Here is a 26,833-nt window from a genome sequence, read left to right as displayed (position 1 = left end):
ACCGGGATCATGACTTCAGCTGAAGGCAGATGCTTAACTGACTGAGTCACCCAGGCGCCCCCATCCAAAACTTATTAGATTATTTATCAGATTAATTTAATCAATTAATTAAATTAGGTAATTAGATTAATTAATTTCTTATTAGAAATTTCTGCAAATCCCCATCCCAAATCATATAATTTCTCCTACTCAAGTCAGTCCTTGGCCCTCATCCCATCATCAATTGTTTTTACATAGAAGATATCCAGTAGTGCGGTCCGCTTTTCCTATTTACATTCTGTTAGCATCTTTCCCTTAAATTCTAAAAAAAGGAGATTTCCAATAATTGGCGGCATTAGTTTTCATGGTCTGATAAGTTACTTCTTACAAGGAAAGGCCCAAAAGGCCATCTAGCTACTAGTAGACTGGATTCTGAATTTCCGTAGCACACTCATTGTACCTTCAAAAATTAAAGTCAATAGAATTAGTGTTCGAATGTTCTTTCATTTAAAAGCGGTATAAGGGGCACCTGGGTGGCTCAGTCCTTAAGCAGCTACCTTAGGCTCAGGTCCTGATCCCAGGGTCCTGGAATCCAGCCCCATATGGGACTCCCTGCTCAGTGGGAAGCCTGCTTCTCCCTCTCCCACTCCCCCTGCTTGTGTTCCCTCTCTCACTGTGTGTCTCTCTGTCAAATAATAAAATCTTTAAAAAATAAAATAAAAGTAGTATAAAATGAACAGAATAGATAACCATTAACCATGTATTGCTAAGCTAGCATATGATAGGACTAGTCTAAGGGGCTGGACAAGAAGAGGGTTACAAATTCCTTTTGCTGGTGCATATTAGTGGTGATGAATTTCTGGGGAATAAATAAGCAGTTTTCTCTCCGCTGCGAACTTAACTGGCTCAAATTATTAACAAAGAATTTGTGTCCTCTAAGCTAACTGAGCAAAATGGGGCTTAGACATCATATAGCTCACTGCCAATTTCGATAAACCCTCCTTATTTTGTTTGAGAGTAGAAAGAAAAAACTGTGGGGACGCCTGGGTGGCTCCCTTAAGCGACTGCCTCGGCTCAGATCATGATCCCCAGGTCCTGGGTTAGAGCCCCACCTCCAGCTCCTTGCTCAGCGGGGAGCCTGCTTTTTCCTCTGCCTCTGCATCCCCCCGTTCCCCCCCACCGGCTCGTGCTAGTGCGCTCTCTCAAATAAATAAAAATCTTTAAAAAAGAAAAGAAAAAGAAAAAATTGTGTGTGGGGAGGTGGGTGTACTCCTACACACAGATATATCTATATATATATATATCTATATCTATATATATATATATCTATATCTATCTATATATATATCTATATATCTATATCTATCTATCTATCTATATATATATATATATATATTTGACTTTGTTATTCACAAGGCCGCTCAGTGAAATGTCTCCTGTAGCCTATCGCCCTTCTCTTCAGGTATTTCAACTCGAGGATAAAAGACACGCTCTCTAAATCCAGTTGAGATTTGAGCAGCCTCACTCGGGACCGGAAGGATGAGTGGATCCGGTTGCTCCACGGACTTCTTTATACCGATACACACATCCCCGTCCCGTGGGCAGGACCACCTAGGTCGGGGGAAGGGATTTGCCGACGTACCCGGAACTGTTACCAAGGTTTCCTGGGGTTCGGGCGGTGGCGCGACGGCGGCTTAGAGACGCGAACCGACCGAGATCTTCCTAGGCTCGCGAGAGCGCCCCCTTCTCTACCGGTTTAGGGGACCAGGGGCCGCGATGGCCCCTGTGTCGGGTTCGCGCAGCCCTGAGGGGTCGGCCTCGGGCTCCGGGGGGAAGCGTCGCAGTTCGTCCAGAAGCCCTAAGCCCAGCCGATCCGCCCGCTCGCCGCGGGCCCGTCGCTCGCGCTCGAGATCTCGCTCGCACTCTTGCTCTCGGAATGGTCTCAGCCATCAGCTGGGCAGCTTCGGTCAGGGCTCGCGAAACCAGTCCTACCGTTCCCGCTCGCGGTCCCGCTCCCGAGAGCGGCCCTCGGCGCAGCGGGGCAACACCTTCGCTTCAGCCTCCTCGACCACGTATTATGGCGGCTACTCGCGCCCCTACGGGAGCGACAAGCCGTGGCCCAGCCTTCTGGACAAGGAGAGGGAGGAGAGCCTGCGGCAGAAGTGAGTGAGGCGGGCACACCTTCTCTTGCGGGAGCCCACGCGACTTCGCGGTCGGACTTTCGCTTTTCGCCCTCTGCCCAGCGCCCCTTTCTATCCATCCCTTCAGTCCCCCCCCCCCCAAAAAAACGCCTTTTTCCGCCCCTTTCTTCCCTTGGGTTGTCGCTCGTCCTCGGGCCCCTTCTTACCGCGCTCCGGTGTCTCCGCTGCTACTTCTGCCTCCTGGCTTGTAGCGGTTCTGTCGGGAGCCTCAGACCTGCCCGAATTACAGTACCCGCTTGCTTGTGTCTTTATTATTTGGAAGCGCGCTTTTATTTCGCACTCGGTTGAGCTCGTGGCCAAGAAGAGACGTATTTTATTGATCACAAAATTAGTGCCTAGCACTTGGTAGGCGTGCCACCGTTGCTTGCTGAATGATCGGACGGATTTGAGGTCACAGGATGTGCACGGTGGAAATGTTTTGGGGCGAGTCAGGAAGGCTGGAGAGGAAGAGTTTAAATCCGAGGGGAGAAAACCCTCTGAGACCAGATGATTGATTGAGCGCGGGAAAAGTGATCTGCCAAACTGTTGATTAAGCTACGTTGAAAAAAGGCCTTGTTAAATGGTCTTAATTCAACTGTGAAAAATGATATTCACTCTCGGAAATGAGTATTGGAGTGGAAAAGTGGGTAGTTTAAGGAGGAGAAAGGAAAAGGGTTATAATTATTGCCATCTAAGTTTTAATATCTAATGCTTGAGTGTTAAATTCTATCAGGCACTGTACTAGGGGCTTTACATGTCCTCTCTCTCTCTTTTTTTTTTTTTTTTTAAGATTTAATTTATTGGGGCGCCTGGGTGGCTCAGTGGGTTGAGCCTCTGCCTTCTGCTCAGGTCATGATTTCAGAGTTCTGGGATCGAGCCCCACATCTGGCTCCTTGCTCCGTGGAGAGCCTGCTTCCCCCCTCTCTCTCTGCCTGCCTTTCTGCCTACGTGTGATCTCTCTGTCAAATAAATAAAATCTTTTTTTAAAAAGATTTTTAAAAATCTTTTCTTTCTTTAAAAATATTTTATTTATTTATTTGACAGAGAGAGAGTACAAGCAGAGGGAGGAGGAGCAGCAGGCAGAGGGAGAGGGAGAAGCAGGCTCCCCTCTGAGCAAGGAGCTCCATCCCAGGACCCTGGGATCATGACCTGAGGAGAAGGCAGAGGCTTAACCACCTGAGCCACCCAGGCGCCCCTACATATCCCCTGTGTTAGAAAAGAAATTTAAGAGTATCACAGGCATTGAGGGGCAGGTTAGGATTCCAAAGCTGGAAGATGTCTCCATAAATCTTTTTTTCCAAGAATGGGAATAAAGGATAGTGATGAAGAGGACAGGCTCCAGAATTGGACTGCCTTGAGTTTGAAACCATGCTTTGCTGCCTGATGGTTGTGTGACCTTGAGCAAGTTTCTGAACTTCTCTGAGCTTTATTTTGTAAACATTTAAAAAGGGATAAAGTTGGCGCCAAGCAAGGCTTTTAGAGTTGTGATGATTTAGTTCCTGGAACATAATGAATAGTACTTGAGTGTTAGCCATTAGGCTTCCTGAATAGAAGCAGAAGCAATAAAAATAGTACTGAGTTAGGTTGGAGACCTACCTCTCCAAATTAAATTTTTCAGACAGTTACCTCCTAAGCAACCAGCGTCCTACTGGACAATCCTCATCAAAAGATGTCAAAACTTCTTGGATGAAATTTGCATTTGTACATTTAGAAGATGAATAATTTATCTTAAGAGTGCAGATGAATATGGTATGGTGACTAACATAATATTAAAAAAAAAAGACAGTGCAGATGAAGCTGGTAGCAGCAGGGATGAGAACTTAACTGTTCTTATAGCCTGTCATTCTTCCGCCTGCATATGGATTCCAAGTTGGGTGGTAAGTATAACCCTTTTAGGCTCTTCAGGTGGGAGACCTGAGTCTAATTCTTCATGATTATAAAATCTTTTCTCCTGAATAAAGAAGTAAAAAATTGTATATTCAAGCAAGCAAACCAATTTATTTTGTAAGGGTTTGGTGTGTGTGTGTGTGTGTGTGTGTGTGTGTGTGTGTGTGTGTGTTTAAACAAATGGAATCAAAGCAGCTAAACTTTGAGGAATTGAGCCTTCTTTTTTTGTATTTTGTGAGCAAAATTTTTAAAAAATCACAAACATAAATTTTTCCTGTCCTCTGAGAGTAGATAGAGGATATAGTCCTTTTCCAAAAAAGGAACTAAAGGGAAAACAGAGAAAACAAACCCTGTATCTCTTTGAGGACAGTTTTTGTCAAATAAAACTTTTCTTTCATTTTCAGACCTCTCTTTATTTTCTATTTCTAATGCTTCATTTTTATTTTCTGTATTAATTCCTGAGTTTCTGAAAACGGGTTTGACTAAATCAAAAGTAGAGACTGCTCTTTACTCTCATAAATGTGTGTAAAGGAATTTATTTCCAAATATAAAACTATTTGTGTCACATATTGCAGAGGATGAAATGAGCAATTAAGAACTATGTCATACAGGAGGCAGAAGAGATGCTCTTGACGGCTTTTTAAGCTGTATTTCTGGCCTGGCCTCAGGCTGTCTGTAGTCTGTACTAAGAACATCAAATTATATTGAGTATTAACTTATTAATTTAACTTTTAAAAAAGGAAAATAAGACTTAACTGGACTCCTTTGAATTGATGATATATTTGGAAAACAGTTTAGCCATGGAGTTATAATTTATATGCCTATATCTTCTAGGAGATTAAGTGAGAGAGAAAGAATTGGAGAACTGGGAGCTCCTGAAGTATGGGGACTTTCTCCAAAGAATCCAGAACCAGAGTAAGTGGTTAAAAAATACTTTGTAAAAATGTAACATTTGTTTAAATCCAAAGATTGTTGTCAAAATTTTTGTTAAATGAACTTTTAAGTACAGCTCACATTTTCTCTTCTTTTTGTGATTTGTGCCATTCTACCCCTTGGAATTTTAAAAACACTGAACATACCTAACGATTAAAACATGTTGCTAGGGGCGCCTGGGTGGCTCAGTCATTAAGCGGCTGTCTTACGACTCAGGTCATGATCCCGGGGTGCTGGGATCGAGCCCTGCATGGGGCTCCCTACTCAGCGGGAAGCCTGCTTCTCCCTCTCCTGCTCCTCCTGCTTGTGTTCCCTCTCTCGCTGTCTTTCTCTCTCTGCGTCAAATGAATAAATAAAATCTTTTAAAAATAAATAAATAAAAGATAAAACATGTTGCTAGTGGATTTTAACATATTAATTGTTCTTTCAAAAGATATTTACCTGTAAAGATTTTATTTATTTATTTAACAGAGAGAGAGCACAAGTAGTCAGAACGGCAGATAGAGGGAGAAGCAGGCTCCCCACTGAGCAGGGAGCCCAACACAGGGCTCGATCCCAGAACCCTGGGATCCTGGGATCATGACCTGAACCAAAGGCAGCCACTTAACCGACTGAGCCACCCAGGCGCCCCTTAATTTTTCTTTTTAAATTGTAATTCATGGTGGTACTAATTTCCTATTCCTAGAAGGGTTCAGTATTAAGACAAATACATTTTTATTATTTTGAATTGTTTTTTCTCAACCTAATAGTAGAATACGTGTCACATGTTAGCCTTACAAAGGGATTTTTTTTTTTGAGGTACAATTGACAAACAATATGGATGGTAGAGTAGGGTTTTCTTATATATATATCATTTGCAAATAGTGACCATTTTACTTCTTTACCAATTTGGATGCCTTTTATTTTTCTTGTCTTGTGGCTAGGACTTCAGTAGTGTGTTGAATAAAAGTGGCGAGAATAGGCATCCTTGTCTTGTTCCTGATCTTAGGGTAAAGCTTTCAGCTTTTTACTGTTGAGTGTGATATTAGCTGCGGGTTTGTTATAAATGGCCTTTCTTAAGTTAAGGTGTGTTTTCTCTGTTTTCACTCTGTTGAGAGTTTATATCTTATTTGGATGTTGAATTTTGTCAAATGCTGTTTCTGCATCTGTTAAGATGATCCTAGAATTTTTATCCTTTATTTTGTTAATGTGGTATATCCACATTGATAGATCTGTGGATATTGAATTATCCTTGCATTTCTGGAATAATTTCTACTTTAGAATGGTATATGATCTTTTTAATGTAGTATAAAATTTGATTTGCTAATATTTTGTTGCAGATTTTTACATCTACATATATCAGGAATATTGTCTTGTAATTTTTTTTATTTGTGGTGTCTTTGGTTTTGGTATCAGGATAATGCTGGCCTCATAGAGTGAACTTGTTCTTTCTTCAGTTTTTTGGAATTGTTTAAGAAGTACAGATCTTAACTCATTAAATATTTGGTAGAATTTACCTGTGAAACCATCTGGTCCTGGAGTTTCTTTTGTTGGGAATTTTTTGATTACTGAGTCAATTTCATTAGTAGTAATCAGTCTGTATTGTAATCTTCCTGATTTAGACGATTGTTGTTTCTAGGAATTTATCCATTTCTTCTCAGTTGTTCCATTTGTTGGCATATAATTGTTCTTAGTAGTTGCTTAACAGTTTTTTTCTATTTCTGTAGTATTGGGTATAACTTTTCCCTTTCACTTCTGATTTTATTTATATGGGCACTCTTTTTTTCTTGATGAATCCAGTTAAAGGTTTTTTTTTTAATCAATTTTATCTTTTCAAAGAACTAACTCTTAGTTTCTTTTTTTAAAAGTTATTTATTTAAGAGCAAGTGAGAGAGAGCATGCATGAGCAGGGGCAGGGAGGGTTAGAGGCAAAGGGAGAAGCAGGCTTCCCACTGAGCAGGGAGCCTGATGCAGGACTCCATCCGAGGACCCTGGCATCATGACCTCAGCTGAAGGCGGATGCTTTCCTGACTGAGCCACCCAGGCGCCCCCAACTCTTAGTTTCATTGATCTTTTCTGTTGTCTTAATCCTTTCTTTTACATTTATTTTTCACTCTGATCTTAATTATTTTCTTCCTTTTACTAACTTAGGGCTTTGTTTTTTTCTAGTTCCTTTAGCTGTAATATTAGATTGTTTGAGATTTTTCTCGTTTCTTGGTTCTTTAGTTGGGCCTGTGAACTTCCCTCATAGAACTTTTGCTCCATTTGATAGGTTTTGTACTGTTGTGTTTCCATTTTCATTTGTCTCAAGGTATTTTTTCATTTCCTCTTTGATTTCTTCGTTGACCCATTGGTTGGTTGGTTGTTTTTAAAGATTTATTTATTTAAGAGAGAGAGCACATGCTCAAGTAGGAGGGTCGGAGGGAGAGGGAGAGAGACTCTCAAGCAGACTCCATGCTGAGTGGAGAGCCTGACATGGGGCTTGATCTCATGACCCTGAGATCATGACCTGAGTTGAAACCAAGAGTCAGACATTTAACCGACTCTACCACCCAGGCACCCCCATCCATTGGTTGTTTAATTCCATGTTGTTATGCCTTTATGTGTTTGTGTTTTTCTAGTTTTCTTGTAATTGATTTCTAATTTCATACTGTTGTAGTCTGAAAAGAGGCTTGATACAGTTTCAGTCTTCTTAAATTTATCAAGACTTGTCTTGTGGCCTAACATGGGATCAGTCCTGGAGCATATTCCATGTGCAGTTGAAAAGAATGTGTATTCTGCTGTTTTTGGATAAAATGTTCTGTGTATATCTGTTAAGTCTATCTGGTCTAATGTGTTGGTCAAGGCTACTGTTTCCTTATTGATTTTCTGTCTGAATGATCTATCCGTTCATGTAAGTGGGGTGTTAAGGTCTCTTACTGTTATTGTATTATTGTCAATTTCTCCCTTCATGTCTGTTAATACTTGATTTATGTATTAAGGCGCTCCTATGTTGGGTGCATAGGTATTTACAAATGTTATATCCTCTTGTTGGATTGATCCCTTTATCATATATAATGTCCTTCATGTCTTGTTACAGGCTTTGTTTTCTAGAATGTTTTGTATGATATAAGTATTGCTACCCCAGCTTTTTTTTGTTTTCATTTGCATAGGATATTTTTTTCCATCCCTTCGGTTTTAGTCTCTGTCTGAAGTAAGTCTCTTATAGGCAGCATATTGTTTTTTTTTAAACAATTGTTTTGGTTTTGGGTTTTTTTTTTTTTTTGTATTTGGTATTGTTTTTTTTAATCTATTCAGCTACTGTGTGTGTTTTGATTGGAGCACTTAGTTTACATTTAAAGTAATTATTGATAAAAAAAATTATTGATAAGTATGGACTTGTTGCCATTTTGTTGATTTTTTTTTTCTGATTTTTTTTAAAGATTTATTTGTCAGAGAGAGAGCACACAAGCAGGGAGCGGCAGGCAGAGGGAGAAGCAGTCTCCCTGCTGAGCAAGGAGCCAGATGTGGGACTTGATCCCGGGATCCTGGGATCTTAACCTGAGCCGGAGGCAGACACTTAACCAGCTGAGCCACCCAGGCGCCCTTTCTGTTTTTGGAGGTCTTCTCTGTTCCATTCTTCTCTTGCTCTCTTCCCTTGAGATTTGGTGACTTTCCTTAGTGTTATGTTTGTATTCTTTTATTTTTTGTTTATCTGTTACAGGTATTTGGTCAGTGGTTACCATGAGGTTCATCTATAACATCTTAAGTATATAGCGAACTATTTTAAGTTAATGCCCACTAATGTTAATGTTTTATGTTTTTGAATCATATTTTACATCTTATTATTTTATGTTTCCATTGACTAATTATTGTGGGTCTGATTTTGCTGCTTTTGTTTTTTAACCTTCATCCTAGCTATGTGGGTGGTCGATTCACTACCTTTACTCTATGTTTACCTTTACCAGTGAGATTTTAACTTTCATGATTTTCTTTTTTTTTTAAAGAATTTATTCTTAAATAATCTCTACACCCAACATGGAGCTCAAACTCACAACCCCAAGATCAAGAGTCAGGTATTCCACTGACTGAGCCAGCCAGGTGCCCCTCCTTTTATAATTTTCTTAGTTGTAGTTATGATTTGTCTTTTCTACTTAAAATTAAGTCCCTTTAATATTTCTTGTAAGGCTGGTTTGGTATTGATGAGCTCCTTTAGCTTATGATTATCTGAGAAACTCCTTGTTTCTCTTTCGCTTCTGAGAGATAACCTTGCTGTGTAGAATAATCTTGCTTGTAAGTTTTTTCCTTTTAGCACTAAGTGTATATCATGCTGTTCTCTTCTGACCTATAAAGTTTCTGCTGAAAAACCAGCTTATAGATTTAGGGTTCCCTGGTATGCAACTAGTTGTTTTCCTTTTGCTGCTTTTAAGATTCTTTGTCTCTGTTGACACTTTGATTCTTGGTCTCTTTGGGTTCATCTCATTTGGGGGTGTTTGCTTTCTAGACTTGGATGTCTGTTTCCTTCCCCAGGTTAGGGAATTTTTCAACTATTATTTTTTCACATAAGCTTTCTGTCCTTTTCTCTCTCTTCTCCTTCTGGGACCTCTATAGTACGACTATTAGTACACTTGATATTACCCCAGAGGTCCCTTAAACTTAACCTCATTTTATTCAGTTTTTTTTGCTTTTTGCTGTTCGGATTCAGTGGTTTCTACTATCCTGTCTTCCAGATTGTTAATCTGTTCTTCTGCATCCTGTAATCTGCTGTTGATACCCTCTATTTTTCATTTCAGTTATTGTGTTCTTTGGCTCTGATTGATTTAAAAAATACTTTCTGTCTCTTTGTTGAAGTTCTCACTGTGCTCGTCCGCTTTTCCGTAGAGTTCAGGGAGCAACTTTATGGCCATTAGTTTGAATTCCATCTGGTAGATCTGTGTCTTGTTTAGTTCTTTTTCTGAGGTTTTGTCGTCTTCTTCCACTTGGAACACACTGTCTTGTCTCATTTGCGTCACAGTGTTTGTTCCTGTTTTAGGTAGATTAACTGTTGTCCCAGACTTGGAGGAGAGCCTTTAGCCAAAGGTGTCTGTGGGGCTCAGTAGCACAAACCCCCCTGGTCGCCCAAGCCAGGTAGCCCAGGAGTGTCTCCTACGTAGGGCCGTGTGCTCCCTCTTGTGGCTGGTCATAATTTGTGTAGACTGGTATAGACTGGTATGTGGGGCTGTTTCCTGGTGCAGCTGTCTGCTAGGCCTGGCTATGATCTCTTTGTGCCTGCTGGTGAGTGGGGCAGGCTTCTGGCCTGTCTCATTGACAGGCCTGGTTGTGACTGTTGTGGGCATGCTGGTGTGTGGGGTCAGCTCTTGACACAGCTGGCTGTAAGGCTTGCTTGTGAGAGGCATGAACACTGCTGAATAGCGCAGGCTTTCAGGGCAGCTGGCTGCAAGGTCCAGCTGCAACTGATGCAGGCACTCTGGCGTGTCGGTTGGGCCTCCAGGGCAGGAGCCCTTGGGTGGAAGGTCTGCTGGTCCTGGCTGAGGATTCCTGCTGGGTATGATGGGTACGGAGCTGCCAGAGAGGAGTGCCAGCCAGGGCAGGTGGGTCGGGTGGGGTGAGTCTGCTGGGCTGTGCCAGTACTGCTAGCACAGGAGATAGAGAGCCTCAGAAGTGGCATCTGCCAGCGCTGGACCAGCTAGATGTAAGGGAAGTTAAAAGAAGATGGGGCCCACCAGTGCTTTTCTCTGGAGAATGTTCAGACAGATCCCTGCTCCTCCGCACACACCCTAAACTTAGTCTCTTTGGATCTCTCCTTCACCTCCAACCTAGGTGCTTTTCAAACTAATGCCTCTGCACTGGCGTGCCCTTTAAGAGGGAAGTCTGTTTCCCACTGTCCTTTGGCTCTCCCAGACATAAACCCCACTTGTGTTCAACGCCAGATATTATGCGTGCTTGTCTTTCTGGTACAGGTCCCTCAGGCTCTGGAGGCTGATGTAGAACAGAGAGCTCTTATTTCTCAGTGAGGGACTCTACAGTTATGATATCCCTTCTGCTGCTGGTCGCCATGCCGAGGGTGTGGGTCCTAACCAGACTGTGTCTCTTCTCCTTCTACCTTTGTCAGTGTGGCTTTTTCTTTATATCCTTAGTTGCATATGATCTGTTCTGCTAGTCTTCAGTTCATTCTCAGAGACAGTTCTATATGTAGGGGTAGGTTTTGGTGTGTCTATGGAAGGAGGTGAGCTCAGGAATTTCCTACTCCACCATGTTGGTACCCTCTCCTGTACTACATTTTCCTCATCTCTACATCCTTCCATAGACATTTGGGTTGTTTTCATGTCTTGGTTATTGTAAGTAATGTGCAGTGAACATGGGAGTACATATATCTTCAAGTTAGTGTTTTTGTTTTCTTTGGATAAATACCCAGAAGTGGAATTGTTGGATCATATGGTTGTTTTATTTTTAGTTTTTAAGGAAGCTCCATACTGTTTTCCATAGTGGCTGCACCAATTTACATTCCCACCTACAGTGTGCAAGGGTTCCCTCTCCCACATCATCACCAACACTTGTTATTTCTTGTCTTTTCAAGTATGGCCATTCTAACAGGTGAGGTGTTATTGATTTTTTTTAAAAAAAAGATTTTATTTATTTGACAGAGAGATCACAAGTAGGCAGAGAGGCAGGCACAGAGAGAGGAGGAACCAGACTCCCTGCTGAGCAGAGAGCCTGATGCGGGGCTTGATCCCAGGACCCTGAGATCATGACCTGATCCGGAGGCAAAGGCTTAACCCACTGAGCCACCCAGGCGCCCCTCGATTTTTTATTTTGATTTACATTACCCTGATGATTAGTAATATTGAACATTTTTACATTTACTGGTTACCCATTTATATGTTTTTGGAAAACATCTATTCAGAGCCTCTGCTTTTTTTTTTTTTTTTTTTTTGAGAGAGCATGTGTGCGTGAGGTGGAGGTTGGGGGGCAGAGGAAGAGCGAGAATCTTAAGTAGGCTTCACACTCAGCACGGAGCTCAAAGCAGACTTGGTCTCACAACTCTGGGATCATGACCTGAGCCAAAATCAAGAGTTGGATGCTTAACTGACGGAGCCACCCATGTGCCCCTGTTACCTTTGTTCTTTTTTTTTTTTAAGTTTTTATTTATTTATTTGACAGAGCTCACAAGCAGGCAGAGAGGCAGGCGGGGGTGTGGGGGAAGCAGGCTCCCCACTGAGTGGAGATCCTGTTATGGGGCTCAATCCCAGGACGCCGAGATCATGACCTGAGCCGAAGGCAGACGCTTAACCCACCAAGCCACACAAGTGCCCCTGTTACCTTTGTTCTTTTCGGGAAATCTAAAAACCAGGGCACCTGGGTGCCTCAGTCAGTTAAACATCTGCCTTCTGGTTCAGGTCATGATCCCAGGGTCTTGGGCTCGAGCCCTGCGTCAGGCTCCCTGCTCAGCAGGAGAGTCTGCTTCTCCCCTTCCCTCTGCCACTTACCCCACTTGTGCTGTCTCTCTCGCTCACTCTCTCAAACAGATAAATAAAATCTTTTTTTAAAAAATGTGAAAACCATTGCACAACTCCCACGAGGAGGTGAGGGAGCTAACTGCCTATGTTTTCTTCTAGGTAAATTTTTGTTTTCAAGTCTTTAGTCCATTTTGAGTTAATTTATGTGTATGGTGTAAGATAGTGGCTCAGGGCCATTCTTCTGTATGTGGCTGTCTAGTTCTCCCGGCACCATTTAATAAAGAGGCTGTTCTTACTGTATATTCGTTACTACTTTGTCATAGATTAATTGCCCATATATGCATGGGTTTATTTTTGGGCTTTCTAGTCTGTTCCCACAGGGATTTTAAAAAAATGAATATGCCAATACAGTTTTGTTTAGGTTTCTTTTTTTTTAAGATTTTCTTTTTAAATAATCTGTATGCCCAGCATGGGGCTCAGACTTACAGCCCCATGACCAAGAGTCTCAAGCTCCACCAGCTGAGCCAGTCAGGTGCTCCTGGTTAGTTTTCGTGTATTAAATAGTATCTGACAGCCTAATTCTTTTTTTTTTTCTTTTCTTTTTTCCCTTTGGTGCTGTTCCTAAGGTTCTTCTTCCCTCTCCTCTATTTCTAAGTCTACTTTGAGTTGAAACAGTGTGCTTGACAGGTATACTTGTGTTTTATGACAGGGTGATAGCATTATTATTTGAAACTTGTTCTTATAGATACCATCAAAAATGATCAAAGAATCTGAACTAAAAGAGTTGGAAGGAACACTACAGATAATTTTCCGGGCAATACCTAAATGACTCCAGATGTGGTCTTCAGATTAAGACTATATGATATGAAAATTCCTCTTCTAAACTATTTTTTAAAGATTCATTTATTTTTTTAACATATTCTATAAAGATTTTATTTATTTATTCATTTTTTAAAAAGATTTTATCCATTCATTTTTTAAAATTTTTTTTTAAAGATTTTATTTATTCATTTGACAGACAGAGATCACAAGTAGGCAGAGAGGCAGGCAGAGAGAGAGAGGAAGAAGCAGGCTCCCTGCTGAGCAGAGAGCCTGATGCTGCGCTTGATCCCAGGATCCTGGGGTCATGACCCGAGCTGAAGGCAGGGGCTTTAACCCACTGAGCCACCCAGGCGCCCCTTATCCATTCATTTGACAGAGATCACAAGTAGGCAGAGAGGCAGGCAGAGAGAGGGGGTGAAGCACGCTCCCCGCCGAGCAGAGAGCCCGATTCGGGGCTTGATCCCAGGATCCTGAAATCATGACCTGAGCTGAAGGCAGAGGCTCAACCCACCGAGCCACCCAGGCGCCCCTTATTTATTTATTCATGACAGAGAGAGAGAAGTAGGGTACTTGAAAAGCAGAGAGCCGAACGTGGGACTCTATCCCAGGACTCTAGGATCATGACCTGAGCCAAAGGCAGACCCCCAACTGACTGAGCCACCCAGGCGCCCCAAAGATTTATTTATTTTAAGAGAGAGAACAAATGGGTCAGAGGGAGAGGGAGCAGACCCCCCGCTGAGCACAGAGCTGGATGTGGGGCTCAGTCCCAGGACCCTGAGGTCATGACCTGAGCCAAAACCAAGATTTGGCCGATCAGCTGCCTGAGCCACCCAGGCTCCCCATCCTCTTCTAAACGATTATAGAATTTTAATAGTACTCATTTTCAGAATTATCTATAATAGAATGAAATCTGCTTATATTGTAGTGTGTTAGGTTCTTTTTGCTCTGAGGACAGAACGGTTGCTGCTCTACCGTATGTCCTTTATACGCATATAATAAAATGCAGTCTTCTTTGGTCTTCCTGTCTCTAGTTTTTTCATCTTTCCTTATATTCATCTTGTGGCTTCTGAAAATTAAATCTTACATGTTGCTTTCAGTTTGAATAGTGTTTTGTGAACGCTAAAGCATGCAAATGTAAATGATTATTATGTTATTTTGAAGGTGGTAGACTCTTGAACTGTACCTTTACAAAGTCATTCCAGTGTTTGCTTTTGATGGTTCTTGGACAACCGGTGTCATTACTGAAATTTTTTGATTCTGTATTTTTATACTCCATGATTCACGGTTTATCAGTTTTCTGATTCTTACAACCGTCTTCTTTAAATTCAGCTCTGATGAGCACACACCAGTGGAGGACGATGAGCCAAAGAAAAGCACCAGTTCAGCTTCTACTTCAGAAGGTATTTTTTTAACTACTACAGAGCTGCTGTATTGAGAAGTTGAAAAAAAGGTTGATAAATAGTCAAACAGTAGACTTTGCTTCTGCAAATCAGGTTGCCCGTCATCTGTTCTTTTTCGGTATTTCAGATACAGTAAAATTGATAATCGTAATACTTGCCTAGAAGTTAATTTTATATCTGTACTTCATGTAGAAGAAAAGAAGAAGAAGAAGAAGCGTAATCATTCGAAAGAGAGGTCCAAGAAAAGGAGAAAGAAGAAATCCTCTAAAAGAAAACGCGAGAAGTACTCTGATGACAGCGGCAGTGGCTCTGACTCGGACTCAGACTCCAGTGGTAAGAAGGCGGCATCGCTCTGCAGGCCTGGCTTCAAAACTCGCTTTCCTCCGTAGAACTGATTGCAGAGGACGGCTAAGGACAGTGGCCGAGAGGTGTAGAGCACTGGCTGTCTCGGTGCCAGGAGCCCCGCTAAGCGCTGGCTGTTCTCAGTGCTGCTCAGTCCACACAGGGCTCCAGACTGCGTCTTAGAGATGGGGAAGTGGGGCGCAGAGCAGGTTGCGACACCGCACTCGGGCTCACACAGCTGAGAGCCAGACCCGAGCGCTGTGACCCCAGATGGGTGGTGTCCAGCGGTACGAGGCACGTCGTGGCAGCAAACCGAACCGAGGCGGGGTCGGGCCGGGAGACGTGTGGCAGCAAAGCCAGCCCCATGGGGCTGCGTCAGGCCCGGGGAGCAGCTCTCTTGTGTCGTCCTCACACTCAGCGGGCACCTCTGTGCCATTTTCCAAAAGGCACACCTCAGAGGACCCCCTGCCGGCTGGCAGCTGATTTATGGAGGACACCCCCACCCCCCCGTGGCGTGGTGCCTCCCAGAAAGCCCCCTTTTTGTGCCTTCTCCTGGCTGATGGTTGACAGGATGATTGACCCCCCCGCCTCTGGGGACATTGCATAAAGGTGTCTCTTCCCCTGATGTCACTGGGGTTTCCTGGCTCCTGTTGTTACTTTTCTTCCTCACTGCTGGGAGAGTGAACTACCTTTTATTTTTAAAAAAGATTTATTTATTTTAGAAAGTGTGCAGGTGTGCAGGTGGGAGGGAGGGCCCGACGGAGAGAATCTGGAGCTGACCTCCCCACTGACCATGGAGCCTGACCCAGGGCTGGATCCCACTGCCCATGAAATCGTGACCTGAGCTGAAATGAGGAGGCAGCCGCTTAGCTGACTGGGCCACCCAGGTGCCCCGATGAACTTTCTGAGAGCTCAGATGTGAGCACATCTGTCGCTACTTAAAAATCCTTCAGCAGCTCTCTGTCGTCTTCAGGGTGAATTTGGGACCCTGATTGATCCTTCTCTGATCACACATACCCTGTCCCTCTTGCAGCATCCTCTTAGCCTGAGAACGACGGTCTCCTCGGTCTTCCATGTTCTTTCTCTTGCTTCTGTGACTTGATACAGAGTCCATCGGCCTGCAATGCCAGTCTCTCCCTGCGGGCGGCCTGGCTTACTCTCCTCAACAGTGGGCATGCAGTACTTTTGTAATAAAACTGATTTTAAAGAGAACTAGCTTGGGGCACCTGGGTGGCTCATCAATGAAGCAAGCGTCTGCCTGCGGCTCAGGTCATGATCCTGGGGTCCTGGGATGGAGCCCCACGTTGGGCTCCCTGCTCAGTGGGGTGTCTGCTTCTCCCTCTCCCTCTACCCTTCCCTGCTGCTCTGTGCTTGCTTGCTCTGTTGTGCTGTCTCTCTCTCACTCAAATAAATAATTTTTAAAAATCTTAAAAAAGAACTAGCTTAAGAGTCACCATTCCTTAAATACCGTCCCCAAACCAGCCTGATAATGAGACTTCTCTGTATGCCCAGAGCACCCCATGCTTCCCTGTATCACTCTGGATTCTGTTTATCTCTTACTTCTGTCTCCTCTGTTAGACTGAGCTCCTAGAAGGCATTTCCCTGGCCCCAAATACATAGGGTTTTTTTCTTTTTTTCATCGTGAAAATGCTTAAAACATTATAAAGTAAGGAGGTTAGTATATACTATATATCACTTAGATTTTAACAATTTTTAGTATTTTGACATTTGCTTTAAATATCTTTTTTTCTGAGATATTCAAAATAGATTAGCAATATCACACTGTCACCCTAAAGATTTCTGTGTCCATTTCTAAAAAACAAGGACATTTTCTGCTTACCCATACTATTATCTCACCCAATATACTTTGTATCACTGAAGACTTAGTATAACTTTAATTTCTGTGTCCCTGGCGCCTAGTACATACCCTGATTAGTAGCAATAAATGTTTGAATTGGTTAATTTCTCTGTAACAACAAATAGGCCAGCAGTAGGATATCTACTCAAAATTACTGGGGTTTTAAAATTAAACTTTTGTTTTTAATTAAAATCTGCTTTAATTTCCAGATGAAGATACAAAAAGAAGAGCAAAGAAAGCCAAGAAAAAGGAAAAGAAGAAGAAACATAGATCGTTAGTTTTCTTTTAAATTTTTATTTTGGAAAAGTTAAAATATATATAAAATTACATAAGACAAAGTAATAAGTAAATAATGATTAATAAAATAGTGTAATGATCCCCTGTGTAACCATCACCCAGCTTAATAATTTCAACTCTTGGACAATCTCCACTGCCCCCCCATTATTTCAAAACCAATTCCAGAGATCATTTTGTCCATAAACCAGCATGTTTCTCTAAAAGATCGGCATTCTTTTTAAGAAATCATAACTACAATACTGTTATCATGCCTAAGATATTTAGCAACAATTCTTCAATTCTCAGCAGGTTTTTATATAGTTCATTTAAATCTGGATCCAAATAATGCACATAAATTATGATTGGTTGGTATGTCTCCTATAGCTCTTTAAATTAGTTGGTTTCCCTTCCATTTTTGTTCTTGCAGTTTATTTGTTAAAGAAACCAAATCATTTACGTATAGAGTTTCCCGCAGTGTAGATTTTGATGATTATATTTAATTTTTTATTTCTTTATTTTTAAAGATTTTTTTAAGTTATCTGTACACCTAATATGGGGCTTGAACTCAGGACCCCAGGAGCAAGAGTTATGTGCTCTACTGTCTGAGCCAGCCAAACATTCCTGACTGTATTTTTTTTAAAAGATTTTATTTATTTATTTGACACAGAGAGTGATCACAAGTAGGCAGAGAGGCAGACAGAGAGAGGGGGGGAAGCAGGCTCCCTGCTGAGCAGAGAGCCCAGTGTGGGGCTCGATCCTAGGACCCTGAGATCATGACCTGAGCCGAAGGCAGAGGCTTTAACCCACTGAGCCACCCAGGCGCCCCTCCTGACTGTATTTTTATGGTGTGGTTTTAACATGGTCTTTGTCTTGTCTGTTTCCTATATATTGATAGTAAGGTCTAGAGACTTGAGGCTCAGATTTGAGTCTTTGGCGCATGTGCTGCGCTTGGTGCTGTGTACTTCGTCAGGAGGCAGTTAATGTCGTCTCCGTTTGTCATATTAATAGCCATGGATGGTCATTGCCTAGATCCCTTATTTCATTAGGGGTTGCAGAGTTGTGCTAGTCTAATTCTGGCTTTCTTTTTTTTTTTTTTCTCCTTTCTGGCTTGCTCTCTTCATTTATTGGGTAGAATAATTCTATAAGAGAAACCTACCCTCGTCAACTGTTTGGTTACTCTGAAGTACAGTTTGTATAGGGAAGGCAGGATAATTTCTTTTTAACTTTTTTTGTTTTATGAGTTTTCAAAATAATGAGTTGGACTTTTTTTCGTATTGTTATGAACCCATGGATTCAAACATATTTGATGTATTTTAACCCATTACACTTCAAATTATTGATGCTCAAATTGTTAAGAGTTGTTTTTTAAACAGCTTTATTATCTTTCTGAAACATGAGAACTATTTCATTGTCCCCTTGAGATCTTTTTTAATAGTGAAACATGATTTGGTTAAATAAGTTGAAATCTTTTAATTAAAATTCTGCTCTAAAAATTGTAATCAGCTGAGAACTTAAATCATTTTCATCAGTCTTTCACTGCCTTAAAAAATGAGAGTCCCTTTAATGTGGGACTATTAAGTGTATTTATATCAAATTATAATTACAGGAAGAAATACAAGAAAAAGAAGTCTAAGAAGAATAGAAAAGATTCCAGTGATTCAAGCTCTAAAGATTCCCAGGAAGAGTTTCTGGAGAATCCCTGGAAGGATCGATCAAGTAGGTTCTTCTGGTAGACTTTGATTCACAACAGATAAAACATTAAATTTAAATGATTAGTCAAAATGTGAATCTGTGTCTGAACCTCTTTCCTGCAGAGCCTGAAGAACCCTCAGACTTAATTGGCCCAGAGGCTCCAAAAACACTTGCCTCTCAGGATGATAAACCTTTGAAGTAAGTAACAGTGTATTTAAAATATCTAAAGTTCCTTCCTAAAAGTACAGCCCTAACTTGCCTTTCCAACTGTATCCCCCTGTACACCCTTATTTACATGCCAGCTTCCAGCTGAGCTGAACCAGGACTTCCCTGTATCGACTGTGCACTTTCCCACATTGTGCCTTGTTCACCTTATGTCTTCCCCCAGCATGCCCTCACTTCTTTGCCCTGCCCTTATTTCTTTGCTATTCCCAATTTCTTCCTGTTAAAATCCTTACCATCTTTCAAAGCTCTTTTCAAAAGGAGGGGTCATGTGCTGATTCCCAGGACCTTCCCTCCACAAGTAGATGGGATTCCTACCCTTCTCTAATCCTCTAGTCCTCACAGTATTTTCTGTTTCTTTCGAGAGTGTCTTATATGTTCTACCTTGTGTTGTAGTTATGTCCCCATCAGTACATAAATTCCATAAGAACAGAGATCATTTTTGTGTTACAAGCTTTGAGTTTAATAGGTATTAAAGATGCAGTGAATGAATTGAAGGAAGGGATGGTAGTTTTTAAAGTCCTCTCGAGTGAAAGTTAATAGGTAATTGTTACTGTATAGCATTATTACTCGTTACAACTCTAAAAAGTATGTTAATTTGAGATATATTATTTCTCTTTTTTTTTCTTGAAGGGAAAAAGGAATTCACTGGAGGCAGAAGCCGTAAAGGCAGTACCCATAGGGATATATCGATCCATATTTGTAAACCATGAATCTAGACTCACTCACATCAGTTCTTTTGTTCCTCCAAAGCATGTCTGTATTCCTGGGTTCGTTACGCAGATCAGAGTGCAATGTTCACTAATTAAAGTAATTCACATTGGGCTTCCCAGGATGCTCCCATTCAGCAGCCATCATTTGTGCTGTTTTCTGAGAGAAAATCTTCTTGTGCTCTCTTTAGATGATGAGCTTTTTATGATGGTGAGCTTTTTATAATGAACCTTTTCTGAATTACGTTGTAGCTATGGCCATGCGCTGTTACCTGGTGAGGGCGCAGCTATGGCTGAATATGTGAAAGCGGGGAAACGTATCCCAAGAAGAGGTGAAATTGGCTTGACGAGTGAAGAAATTGCATCATTTGAATGTTCGGGTTATGTAATGAGTGGTAGCAGGTAAGTTATTGGCATCGAGGTTGGTTTCCACGATGAGCTTTTCCTTTCTCACTACCAGAATTATATTTTGGCAATTGATTTTCATTAAGTGATCATTCCTAATGAAAAGTAGGGTATAAATTTTGATTTAATATTGGTTTTACTGATACAAACATGGTTGGCTAGAATTCCATGTGTAGCTCAGCCTCAAAACCAGCGGTCTCTCCCAACTTCAGAGAATCGGTCTTTCTGCTGTCCTGTCCTAGTTTGTATTTTGGTACTTACAGTTTATCTTCTGGAGGATATAGTTAATTCAGTTATTTATCACTGCCCCATAAGGAATATGGCATTCTGGTAGTAGGAAATCATTTTCATGAGACAGTGTTTCCTGTTTTCAGAGTTTGCCTCTAGTTCTCTGTAGAGGCAGAGAATATGGACTCTAATTCTCTGTGGACTCTGAGAATGAAGAGCAGGAAAGGATTATGACAGCATGGGGAAATGAATATAAAATTGTGGAGGAGAAAGCAAAGTACCAGGAAGAATGAGGAGAGTAAATGAATAGGACATCAGTACAAAGATCAAACTGAATTTTGGATTTTTTTAAAACTTTATAAATTATTTAAAGTAAGTGAGTATTTTAAAATAAAGTTGGAAGCAGGTATTTGCAAAACCCCTGAAGCACCTCCAGAATGTCGGGATTCGGAGGACCAGCACAGTAAGACAAAACAAAATGAGGGCTGCCTGGGTGGCTCAGATGGTGAAGCGTCTGCCTTCAGCTCAGGTCATGATCCTGGGGTCCTGGGATTGAGCCCTGTGTCAGGCTCTCTGCTCAGTGCTCTCCCTCTGCCATTCCCTCCACTTGTGCTTTCTGGCTCTCTCTGTCAAATAAATAAAATCTTAAAAGAAAAGGTAAAAAGAAATGAGAGTCATAGGCATTGGAAAGGAGGATATAACTCATTTTTTTGTGAATGATGTGTTTTTTTTTTTTTTTACATAGAAAATCCTAAGGAACCTTCAGATGATTCTGAATAATAGGAGGGTTTAATAAATGGTTGGATATAAGGTTAATACATGAAAATCAGTTGCATTTCTGTGTACCAGGAAATGGTTAGAAATGTAATTAAATAAAAAGGAAGCAACATTTATAATAGTATCAGAGAATATGAAGGATTTAGGAATAGATCTTAACAAGAAATGTCCAAGACCTCTACAGGGAAAACTAGAAAACATTAAGAGACATTAAAGGGGCGCCTGTGTGGTTCAGTTGGTTAAGCGTCTGACTCTTGGTTTCAGGACAGGTCATGACCTCAGGATTGTGAGATTGAGCCCCGTGTCGGGCTCCACACTCAGCAGGGAGTCTGCCTGAGATTCGTGCCCTCTCCCTCTGCCCCTTCTCCACTCACCCTCTCTCTGTCTCTCAAATAAATATTTTTAAAAAAAGAGAGCCATTACTGAACGCATAAGTGGAGAGATACCATGTTCATGCAGGAAGACAGTTATAAAGTCAGTTCTCCCCAAATTGGTCTGTATATAGTGTAGTTCCAATCAGACTCACAGAAGAGCTTTTTGTTAAACTTAAGGTGGTTTTGGGCTTTTCTAAAGATTTTATTTATTTATTTGACAGAGAGCGAGCATAAGCAGGGGGGAGCAGCAAAGGGAGAGGGAGAAGCAGACTCTCTGTGGAGCAGGGAGCCCAATGTGGGACTTGGTCTCAGGACTCTGGGATCATGATCTGAACTGAAGGCAGATGCTTAACTGAGCCATCCAGGTGCCCCAATAAGATGGTTCTAAAATTTATGTTAGACTAGAGGGCCAAGAATAACCCTGTCACCTTTGAAGAAGGACAGGAAGATAAGATTTGGCCTACCATGTATGAAGCCTTACTATGAAGCTTACAGAACTTTAGAAAGTATAGGAGAACAAATGACTTGTTCAGTGGGATAAAATACGAAGCTCGGGCAGAGCTACATGTGTGAACTTAGTTGTATGAAAGAGATGGCATGTCAGATCACTGGGGAAGGAAGGAACTCTGCAGTAAATGGAGCAGGACAAAACTGGTTATCTGTTTGGAGAAAGATGAAAGTAGAACCCTACATGGCCATATTTAAAAACCAGTGCTACTACGGGTGCCTGGCTGGCTCACTAAACCATGCCATCACGGGGTTGTGAGCTCAAGGCCCACACTGAGTGGAGCCTACTTAAAAAAATTTTTTTTAATTAAAAAAAATAATAGTAAATAAAAAATAACTTTAACACTCTTAGTTTAACGTATAAGTAGATATCTAATTGATCTTGGGGTAAGAAAGTGTTTCTTAAGGAAGAATCCCCAAAAATGTACTTATCATAAAATAGTGATAATTTGCCCAAGTTAAAAGAAACGACTTTTGTTTATCAGAAGACATCTAAAATAAAAAGACAAGTTTTAAGCCAGGATAGGATTTTAAAACTGATAATTAGTATTGAGAGTATTTAAAGAATACATACAAAAAACCCAAAGGAAAAATGGGAAAAGGACACAAACATTTGTTAGAAGAAAAAAATTTATGGCCTACACATACATAAAAAGATGTTCATTATCATTGGAAATGGAAATCAAGAACATGCTAAAATACCATTTTACATTTATCTGATGGACAAAAGTTCAGAGTTCTAACAATACCAAGCATTGGAGAAGATGTAAATCTACAGGATCTCTTAAATACTGCTAGTGGTGATATAAATTGGTACGACGACTCTGGAAAACAGTCTGACATCATCTTGAAAAGTAGAGCGTTTGTAAGCTTTATGTCCCAGCAGCTCTGTTCCTAGATACCCAAGAGGAACTCTTTCCTGTGTACTAGGAGACACGTATATAGATGTTTTACAACGTTGTTCACATAGCACTTGATGTTCTAAACAAACCCCTCTATTCACTGTATAGTGAGCAACCTGAAGTACAGTGTCCTCTCCTTGTCTTTCCGTCCTGCTGCTCCCCCACTGTCACACTAATCTTGAATGAGTTTCCCCTCTTTTCCTTACTCCACTTTCTCTATTTTTCTAGACATAGGTCAAGCCTTATATCAAACTGACTTTGTAGGATTGGGTTACATATACCTAAAAGAGTTTCATGGAGTTTTCCCTCTAATTTAGCAGACCCTTTGAAGATAATGTCGTAGTTTCCCTCTGCCCCCTATACTCCTGATTTGGCCTTTGTGATAAATCTCTTCTTTGAGCTGCTACTGGATTCTGAGGAAGTTAAATCCACTCACAAAACTCATCAAAAAATTCTATTACGGTATTAGACCTAGTCCTTTTGGTTGTACAATAAATTAGAACCATGAGGAACTTCTACCTGATTGATGACAACTTAAACCTTTCTTCTGTCCTACTGTCAATTCCCCAAAGGCAAATTCCACATAGCACATAGGAAATTTAATAATTTGCTAGTTTCTGGTTGTTTTAGTAGAAACAACAGAACTAGACTTATGACCTTGGTATTTGAAATTAATAACATTCATGATGTTGACAGAACAATAGATCATTATTTGAATACTGGAAATGAATCAGAGCACACGTTGGCAGATAAAATGCATGCTCTTTTGAAAATTCAGCCCATTACCAAAACAATTTCTATTTATCAGTTCTTTAAATAGACCACTCTGTATTAAGAAGGGTAAGTGCAGAAGTACTATGAGAATAATTACTGAGAAATTAAGCCAAAAATAAAATTATCTGCAGGCATCGCCGAATGGAGGCCGTGCGACTGCGGAAAGAGAACCAGATCTATAGTGCTGATGAGAAGAGAGCCCTGGCGTCCTTTAACCAAGAAGAGAGGCGAAAGAGAGAAAACAAGATTTTGGCCAGTTTTCGAGAGATGGTATACAGAAAAACTAAAGGGAAAGATGACAAATAGGCATTTTCTGATTGTTCAGCAGACATTTTTAACAAAAAAGTCTGGGTTCCATATATACATACAAAAAGATTACTATGATCTGAAAAAGCTTTATAGTGCTCCTGTGCCTTCTATTAAACTCTTTCAGTCCTTCAATAAAAAGCTGCTTATTGATATAATTTTAGCAAGTTCTTTGGGTTATTTTTGGATTGACCATAATAACTTTCTGGTTTAAAAATCCAAATTACAAATAAAATCATACTGTACTTGGGGAGGTGGCATTGAGAGAAAGTGTCAGTAAGATCAGAAACTCTCAAATCATGGGACAGTGCTCCTATTAGCTCTATGTGATGCCCGTCCCCCACCCCCACCCCCACTGAACTGGTGGGAAATCATCATTCCTCTGTTGAATGCGTTACAAATGGACTTGATAGAAACATACAGGAGTCCACTTTTGTTAACAAGTTGAAGGCATTGCTGAAAAAAGCAAATCTGGAATTTGAAAATCGACTTGTATAATATATAGTCTGCCCTGGAAGTATTGTATTTTGGTTTTAGTCCCTACCTCTACCCCAAATCCAACAAACAAGCCAAAAAGACTAACCCACAGACTTACTGAGTTGAAAATGTGAATGTTAGTGTTTTAAGTTCTTAAAATTTTGAGTTCTTAAAAATGTTTCTTCAAATATAAAATACTGGGAGGTGTACAGTTGTGCCAATATAAGTACATTATCCATCTAAGCTATGGATTTGAATACTGAAAATAAATGGGAGTCAACTATGGTTAGGAGTTTTAATAAGGAAAAATATACTGAAGCATTGGTTTTAATTTAGTTTTGTAAGGATGAAGTTAAAATGATATTAAATATATTTTAACTGTGCTTTATGTAATAAGCATATTTCATTTTAAACATTGTTAAACGTTTCAGTTTACTTTTTACATCTGTCATTTGGTTTAACTTTTTATAGAACCCCTCACTTTATCACTTTTTTTATGGCTGCTATTGACTTTGAAGTTTTGGAGAAATGGGACTAGCAGTTCGTGATCTTTATTCTTCCTATTATTTTGTTCAATTTGAGTTGTTAGGTGAAGGGAAAGGGGACAGTGGAAGCTTTGGCTGTTCCTATTAAGGTTGTTTGAGCTGTGTTGTTACGTATCTAGAGTAAGTCTAAATTACCTAGGGGATGGGGAAGTTCTAACTCTGTGGTTATAAAACGTCCCCTCTCTTTGTAATAGTTTAAGGTGTTTTTTCCCCTGAGTTTTAAAATAAGGCAGTCATATTTCAAAGCATAGATAAGAAGTTTTACTATTTAACATGTGTTCTAGGAAAGTGTCTGCCTTTAACCTACAGCTGAGGAACTAAACCACTTGGCGTGTAGCAACCTTTATGACCCCTGAATCTGAAGTGATTTGTTTGTCGTCGTTGCTGCCTAACCTGATAAATACCTTGTTTCCAAAAGGTAAAAGGAAGCTAGATTCCAAATTTATGAGTTATAATCCATCTACTCCCTGCATAATACAACCTAAATTTATAATCCTTATTTAAGAATTTTGTTCTCTAAGAACATTATTTTTTGTTATTGGCTCCTAGAGACTGAATGAGTTTGCACTCTTATTTTCAGTAGGCAAAGCTGTTTAAGTGCAACAACTCTGTGATAGAGGATTATTGTGGGTTTTTATTGGATGTTACTGTGTCCTCCACAGAGTAGATATTCAGTAACTGAAAGAAAGCATATTGATGTATTTCAGAACTTTGTCATTTCTTTCATCAGGGTTTGTTCAGGAAAGATCTGCCAAAGAACAGCTTCAGTAGCATGTTCTTTGGCAAAGAGGAGGGTAGAATAAAAGGGCTGAAAGTATTTTATTTTGAGCTCATGAGAGTTACTGCTTCAGACTGCATTGAGTCATCTGAGCCATAAGTCCAACAGGGGACGTGTTGTATTTGAAATGTATGTTTTGTTCTTCAGGAAGACTTATCTGGTTTTCCACCTCCTTGCCTGTTGTTCTGATAAGATGTTCCCTTCTTTTATGTTTATTGCACAAATGTAACAGTTAAAGAAGAAAAATTACCCACAGTCTTACCACAGTTGTCTTTAGTATTCTGTGTTCCCTTCCAGTGCTTGTCTGCATAAATATGTATTCTGACATGCCTGTAAGTAATCACCCACAATGTGATCTTGTCTTTGGTGTTTTAAACCTTTACAGTCAGGCAAGACAGCCTCCCAGGGATGGTAGGAACAAGTGGCGATCTGGTGTGAGGACGGAAGGAAAGAGGACCAGAAATAAGTAAGGGCGGCAGTCAGCCCTTCCCTGTCTGATCGCCGCCTGTCAGGAAGCCGCCCCGCTGCCGGCACAGCTGTGATGCTGTGTGGCGCACAGCACACCCGCTGGCGGTGTGGGAGTGTACTGGCTAACCGTGAGGCTTACGTCACCCTGCGTGAAGGGGTCTGTGAGTGGGCAAATCTTTAGACTGGCTCTATTACGAGCTGCAGAACTGTCACCATTTTTCTTTTCCCCAGTTATGCCCATTAAAGAGGAGTGTCTACTAGAGAATTAGGCTCAGATGGGGGAATAAGCAGCCAAGGAACACTCTCAGTTTTTACCCTGACAGGTGAATTTTAGCAAATCTCTAAACTTGGCTTCTGTACCTGTAAGACTCGAGTGATGTAGACAGTGATGGGAAAGACCACTTAGAAATGGAAAACAGCTTGCTGGTTACTCTGCTAATGTGATGGAAGTTGCCAAATGGAAAGTGAATGAATGAATGCAAAACATGCAGCCGGATTGTTTGCCACAAGTTTATTATTCAATAAATGTTCTGTGGTTTGATGTGCAGTATCGTATTTTTAATACATTCTGATTAG

At 40.9% G+C, this 26,833-nt stretch overlaps 1 protein-coding gene across 1 annotated transcript; it reads left to right on the top strand.

The window, feature by feature from the left end:
- The first annotated feature begins 1,629 nt into the window (after positions 1–1,629).
- Positions 1,630–26,804, top strand: LOC111157287 (NFKB activating protein). Its single transcript, XM_022518592.1, has 9 exons — positions 1,630–2,141; positions 4,881–4,961; positions 14,546–14,616; positions 14,809–14,949; positions 17,026–17,089; positions 18,699–18,808; positions 18,907–18,982; positions 19,969–20,118; positions 23,815–26,804. The coding sequence occupies exons 1-9, from the start codon at positions 1,756–1,758 to the stop codon at positions 23,987–23,989; spliced, it is 1,254 nt and encodes a 417-aa protein (XP_022374300.1). The 5' UTR covers positions 1,630–1,755; the 3' UTR covers positions 23,990–26,804.
- Positions 26,805–26,833: the final 29 nt, after the last annotated feature.

Source organism: Enhydra lutris, unplaced genomic scaffold (genome assembly GCF_002288905.1).
Source record: "Enhydra lutris kenyoni isolate GAN:26980312 unplaced genomic scaffold, ASM228890v2 scaffoldscaffold53, whole genome shotgun sequence".
Classification (NCBI taxonomy): domain Eukaryota; kingdom Metazoa; phylum Chordata; class Mammalia; order Carnivora; family Mustelidae; genus Enhydra; species Enhydra lutris.
Note: the sequence above shows the minus strand (reverse complement) of the source record. Positions and strands in the feature narration are given on the sequence as shown.